General features: G+C 39.1%; 1 protein-coding gene across 1 annotated transcript in view; it reads right to left on the bottom strand.

Annotated features, from left to right (window-relative positions):
- Window positions 1-5,344: 5,344 nt before the first annotated feature.
- MED27 (mediator complex subunit 27) overlaps window positions 5,345-7,158 on the bottom strand; it is a 262,470-nt gene continuing 260,656 nt past the window's right edge. Inside the window, exon 8 of the mRNA XM_043985374.1 lies at window positions 5,345-5,947. Coding sequence (XP_043841309.1) covers window positions 5,813-5,947 — 135 coding nt within the window. The 3' untranslated portion in view covers window positions 5,345-5,812. The remainder of the gene's footprint in view (window positions 5,948-7,158) is intronic.

Here is a 7,158-nt window from a genome sequence, read left to right as displayed (position 1 = left end):
ATTTCATCAGTTGCCTATTATCCTTGTCACCTCACTGAATACTAGTCACATAGCAAATATTGACAGGCTCAATCTTTTTGTAAACCACTCTGAGGCATACACAGAGTCTGTATAAATAAAACAAGGTCTAGGCCCTGAATGATCATTCACATGGCCTTACAGCAGGAAGGGATGGCAGAAGTCATCTTGTATAGCTCTCATTTTATAGATGAGAGTGACCCACTTTTTTTGAGCAACATTTCATAGAGTACAATTTTATAACTGATGAATTGATAAGACTCTTGAAACTTGGATATGAGCATTTGATTTGAACTAAATGTCCACTGTTAGAATACATGATCAATGAGTATTCTTTTTTTTTTTCTTTTTGTGGGGCAATGAGGGTTAAGTGACTTGCCCAGGGTCACATAGCTAGTAAGTGTCAAGTGTCTAAGGCCAGATTTGAACTCAGGTCCTCCTGAATCCAGGGCCGGTGCTTTATCCACTGAGCCACCTAGCCACCCCCCCCCCCCATGAGTATTCTTACAAAGCTTACAAGATAAATTTAGTATTAGAGCATTTCTAAATGCTTTCAAAAATGCTTGCTTCATGGGGACTTGGAGTTATACAAAACACCTTTAAACTTGTTTTTAATGATAAAACTGGTTTCAAATAACTTGTTAGATGCTTGGCTATGGAGGGACCCTAGCATTTATATAGTGTTCTAAGATTTTCAAAGCACTTGACAAATATCTGATTTTATCTTCACAACAATCTTGGGAGGTCAGCACTATTATTGTGCCCAGTTTACCGATGAGGACACAGAGGCAGAAAGAAGCTAACTGATTTGCCCATGGTTACACACCTAGTAAGTGTCTGAGGCTAGATCTGAACTCACTTTTTTTTTTTAGTGGGGCAATGAGGGTTAAATGACTTGCCCAAGGTCACACAGTAAGTGTCAAGTGTCAGATGCCAGATTTGAACTCAGGTCCTCCTGAATCCAGATCTGGTGCTTTATCCACTGCACCACCTAGTTGCCCCTGAACTCAAACTTTCTTGACTCCAGGTCCAGCACCCTTGTCACTCCACCACCTTGTAGTATATGAAACAACAGTAACAGCCACAAATAGTCTGCTAGGTGTGTTCAGAATACATCTATGGATCCACAATGACCCACTTTCATGTATTTTTTCCCTACTTCTCTGCTAGACAGTCTCCACAGGGCTATGTTTCACAACCAAAGATGAAATGAATGCATCCATCCATCCATCCAATAAACATTTTTAAAGCACCTATGTGAGGAAGACCATATTAGGTACTAGTGGAGATAAAAGGGTTGTTTTTTTTTTTTTCAGGGCAATGAGGGTTAAGTAACTTGCCTAGGGTCACAAAGCTAGTAAGTGTCAAGTGTCTGAGGCTGGATTTGAACTCAGGTCCTCCTGAATCCAGGGCTGGTGCTTTATTTATTGTGCCACCTAGCTGCCCCAGAGATAAAAAGTTTAAATAAGACATAGTCCTTAATATACCATAATCACTGATGGCACACACACACATATTGCTATAAAGGTCATAAGGACTTTACATACTTTTTTTTGGGTCTATAACAGATTGCATTCATGTAAGAAACTTTTAATGAGGTAACTCCCTCTATTAGTGAAAATCCACAAGTGTCCTGCAACTTAGAGTCTTTTTTTTTTTTGGTGGGGCAATGACTTGCCCAGGATCACAGAGCTAGTTAAGTGTCAAGTTTCTGAGGTCGGATTTGAACTCAGGTCCTCCTGAATCCAGGGCTGGTGCTTTATCCACTGCGCCACCTAGCTACCCCAACTTAGAGTCTTAATGAGTTGCTTGGGAGGGAACATTGAGATGTTCAGTCACTTGCCTTGGGGTCACATGGCCAGTATATGTCATAGACAGGACCAGAACTCAGGCTATCTGACTTCAAGGCTGGGCCACTATCCCTTAGGCAACCACATTGCCTCTCCTTACCTGTCATTTCATTTGACCCTCACAATGAGCCTGTGAAGTAGGTACTATATGCATCATCAGTTCCATTTTATAGGTGAGGGAACTGAGCAACTCAAAGTGCTCAGGTGACTTGCCAAGAGGTAAGGGTCAGAGCTGAACCCAGGTCTTCTTGACTATAAGTCCAGCACTATTTCCACTACAGAAGGTTAACAGAAAGATAAAAAACAAAATGCTCTTGATATTTGGTGAGGAATGTTTTAACTGACCGGGGATCCAGGGAAGGCTTCATAGAGAATATGATGCTCTTGCCAAAATTTTACTTTTCAGGAAATTATAGTGCCTTGCACAGGATTCTGCATCAAGACTTAGAATACTGCTGTGTCCTAATGAGATCTGTAATTACACAAGAGTTTTACCTAACTTCCATTTCAGAAAGGGGAAAAAAAACTGGATGAAGAATTAGCTTATCGTTTAAGCTATGAACAGAGATGGATGGGGAGGGGAACAAGTATTAAGCACCTACTATGTGCTAAGAACTTAACAAATATGATCTCAATTTGATGCTCACAACAACCCTGTGAAGCAGGTACTATTATGACCCCCATTTTATAGTAAAGAAAACTGAGGGAAGCAGAAGTTTTGAGACTTGGCCAGGGTCACACAGCTAATAAATCTCTGAGGCTGGATTTGATCTTGGGTCTTCCTGACTGTAGGCCCAACTCTCTATGCCCTGCGCCATCTGGCTGCCTCTAAGCAGCTTATATAGGATGGAGAGCCTATGTAAGTCACATCTGCCAGTGTGTATAGGTGTACTATTTATTTACAATATAATAAAAGTATTTCTTATTTATACAAGGCGATGATTCATACAAGTTATAAATGCATATGACACTACAAATAAATATTTGTTATACGTTAATTTATACACATATATATGTATATTTGCGTGTGTGTATATATATGTACACACACACATATACTTACATAATGTTATATATTATTTCTGAGAAAATGAAATTGAGTAACACCCAAAGGGTAAACAAAGGGCATATAGTAGGTATGAGAAGGCTGCAACATATTACAAAGAAAGAATTAGTTTAGGATGTTATCAAGGAAATAAAATTGATTGGAGAATGAGTAAACAAATTGTGTTAAATAAATGTAATGAAATTTTTGTGCACTGTAAGGGACAATAGGAAGAATTCAGAGAAAGAAGACATATAGGAAGACAATTGAACTGATGCAATAGAGTAAGAAAAATTAGGAAATCAACATATACAGTGACTATATAATGATGTAAAAAGAACAACCCCCCCCCCCCCAAGCCAAATGCTGTCTAATAATAATGATCAAATTTGACTTGTGGGAGAGAGGGGAAAAGAAGGAACTTCCTTCTCTTCTTTAAAGAGGTATAGGATTATAGGTGAGGAATCTTGTACATATTGCTGGATGTGGTTAATATGTTGATAGCTTTGTTGAACTGCTTGTTTTTCCTTTCACCCACTTATTCATTTTAGGTAGAAAGTACCACAATTTAGGTAGCAACTGTCATGTTCTGGTATCGAAATACAAGATACTTATCTTAGTTTTCCCTTTACCTACTTGCTCATTTTAGATGCAAAGTGATAAAATTCACATAGTAATTACCATGGGTTTTTTTTTGTTTGTGGTTTTTTTTTTTTTTTAGTGAGGCAATTGGGGTTAAGTGACTTGCCCAGGGTCACACAGCTAGTAAGTGTTAAGTGTCTGAGGCCGGATTTGAACTCAGGTCCTCCTGAATCCAGGGCCGGTGCTCTATCCACTGAGCCACCTAGCTGCCCTACCATGTTCTTTTGAGTGTTTCAGAATATAGTGTATTCTGCTTGGAACTCTCTAATAGAATTATATATTCACTTAGCATAATAGTTATTTTTGTTGTTGTTGTTGTTTTGTGTTTTGGTGGGACAATGAGGGTTAAGTAACTTGCCCAGGGTCACACAGCCAGTAAGTATCAAGTGTCTGAGGCTGGATTTGAACTCAGATCCTTCTGAATCCAGGGCCAGTGCTTTATCCACTGTGCCACCCAGCTGTCCCCCATAATAGTTATTTGTGTATATGTCATACCTACTCACTAGACTATGAGGTCCCTGAGGGGAGTGCATGTGACCATGTGAATCTTGTCTAATCTAAACTTGGAATTCCATCCCTTCAGTACCTAGGACAGCGTTCTGCACACATTGAGCTTATATCCTGATGTAGTGGATGCTACTAGCTTGGGAATCAGAAAGATTTGGTTTTGAATTTTGCCTTTAACATTTACTGGCTGTGTGTGTAACCACAGGGAAATCAATTAAAACTCTCCAAATATTTTCCTCATTCGTATAATGGGAATAATTTCTTTTGTACTTGCCTAATATGGCTTTTGTGAGACTTACATGAAATAATGTGAAGCTCTTTGCAAACCTCAAAGTATATTTGTCAGGTATTAGTTTTAATCATTTATAACTGTTCCATAAGACAAGTTGCAGAAGTTGCCAATTTGCAACGGTAGAGGGAGTTTCCTCACTAAAAGTTCCCTATGCCAATGGAATTATGGGTCTAAAAAAAGCCCCCAATAATGATAATAAATGCTTGCTGAGTTGAATCCATCATCCTTTCAAATAGGGTAGTAAAAAGATAGCGGAACTGGGAGTAAAGGACCTGAGTTTAAATTCTGGCTCTGCTGTTTCCGAGGCAATAAACAAGGAGACCTTGGGTATCATTTGCTCTCTCTGGGCTTGTTCTCCTGATCAGTAACATGAAGATGTTGTATTGTAAGGACCTCATGGTGCCTCTTCCACTTCTGAGTCTATGACCATATTATGACCCACTGTTTACTGAAAATGAACTCCTGTTGGCAATACAGCCTTCTTTACAACCACATTTGAAAACTATCCCTCATTCCCATTAAGGTCTTTACTAGATCATTCATTTTTAATTTTAGTATAATTAGTTACTGGCTTGAAACTTTTGAACTTATCTGATAGCTTTAAGTTTCATTTTAGAATTGACTTCTGGGACCAACATCAGGCTAACACAAATTGTAGCTACTTCTCAGATATTTCCTCACTGGTTAATAATGTAGATTCCTTCCTTCTTTATTACAATTTGTGTAAAAAGAAACACCTGTATGTTTTTCTCAAAAAGCACAAGCCATCTTTCAAGTGACCACATTGTCTTTGAAATTCTGTATTTGCTGAAACTGCTCTCCTTTCTCAAATGTAAGTCACACTGATATGGATCCTTAACAAGATTTTCAAAAGTGAACATTACTTTAGGGTTTTTGTTCTGTTTTGTTTCCAAAAACTAAGCAAAGCTCCTATGTTAAATGAAATGGAATGTATAAGGCATTGCAAGAAAACAAGATAAAATCTTCATCTTGAGTACAAAGAGTTTATTGCTTATAAAAATAAGTTATTTAACAATGTAGATTTCTGGCACCATGTGTGAAGTTCTCATTAAAATGACAATAGCTCCTGAAAATGACTTACGAAACTGATCCAGAAGGATGAGCTCACCCCTAACAAACACAGAAGAACATGCTGCATTACTTTCTTATATTATGTACACAGAAAAGTCCTCTTTTCCTTCTGTGCACCAGCTGAAGTAGAAAATGAGTCCCTGTTAACCACAGAGACAACCTGGTATCCAAGAGCACTGCTTCAGCCTTAATACACAGCGAAGCACTGTTTACTAAAGGAAAAGAATGAATGTATTGATGTCGAGAAGTGAATTAACTACCGAGTCATCAATATTGCTTAGGGTTGATATGGAAAAGTTTTGGGTGCTGGATTTATTTCTCCACCTGCTTGTCATCCCGAGGGTCTGAAAACAGGGCTGGGTTGGGTTACTGTCTGCAGGTGTCATGGAAGGCTTCGAGGGTTCGGAAATCCCTCCATGTGGGAGGAAGGCCATCTTGCAAAAACTTTCCGCAGCGCTGGCACGGAGCCTGGAACAGCTTTATGTAACTTCTTAACCAGGTCTAAAAAGAGAAGTGTACAGAGAAATGAAAGAAACTGGATCTGGATGCTTCCAATGTCATCCTTCCTGTCAAGCATAATGATGCTGAGGGCAGAGAACTTAAGTTGGCTTTGACCCAAAAAGATATCCTGTGATTGTATAGAAAGAGAAGCATGCAGAAAACCACAAGGTCACAATATTGCTGATTTTCAGTTCTGTTAGAATCCCCTCATGTCCCCCAAACTAAGGACCTTTTGAACAGGAAGTAGTGCTGGAAGAAAAACAAGAAGGAAAACAAGGCAGGTGTTCTCTCTTAGGGGTTAAAATGGCCCAAGGTCTTCATGGATCATCAGGGACCCTACATAACCACAGTTTATTTCCAGAGCTCCATTGCTTTGTAATGTATGCAATGATTCCTTTTTTCTTCTACTGTTCCCACAAGTGGTCACAGGCCTTCAAAAGGAAGTCTTTGAATAAATTAAGACTTTGGAATTCTCCCAAAGAGGTCAAAATACCTTTCTTTCTAATGTGATTTCAGAGGTCACATTAGCCTCCATGGCCAAAATAAGACCCAAAACACTGAGAACACAGCTACCCTGATGCCACTAAATAAGGTGATAAGAGGCAACTACTAACACATTTAAGTGTTCATGAATACAACCCTCTCCAGTGGGTTCCTCCAAGCATCATAAATAAGGATGAGAATTGTATAACTCAATTCTAAGCTCAAGGAGATTCACTATTTAAAAAACAAAAAACAAAAACCCAGGCAAGCGAGTTCTCACTGTGAAGGATGCACATGAATCTCGTCATTTCAAGTCCTATTGAATTAAGTCGATATGAGAAAATTGTTCTCTGAAGCGGAGGTCAGCTGAGTTTATTGATACAAATCCTCCCATCTTCATCACTGCCTCCTCCAGAGGGGCAAAGCTTGGATAGTCAATAGCCCTCCTTCAAAAGAACTAGATCTTTGGAGATCAGCAGCAGCAGACATGGGGAGAAGGACAAACTGAACTGTCCTGTTCAATTGCTTATGTTTGCTTCAGTTTGAAGAAGCTTATCTTCCCTCACTGTAAAAATTACATTTTCTAAAAGCCCAAAGGCAGGTCACTCAAGGGAAACAGTGAACTTAGACAAGCCTGGCTTAGGGTTATCACTCACATCCCTCCAAAATGAAGTTTTCACTTCAGACTGTCAACTCGTGGCTTTAGTCAATTGATTAAAGGGGGCTTT

Source organism: Dromiciops gliroides, chromosome 2 (assembly GCF_019393635.1).
Source record: "Dromiciops gliroides isolate mDroGli1 chromosome 2, mDroGli1.pri, whole genome shotgun sequence".
NCBI classification, from domain to species: Eukaryota; Metazoa; Chordata; class Mammalia; order Microbiotheria; family Microbiotheriidae; genus Dromiciops; species Dromiciops gliroides.
The sequence above is the reverse complement of the archived record's forward strand: the minus strand, read 5'-3'. Positions and strand labels throughout refer to the sequence as shown.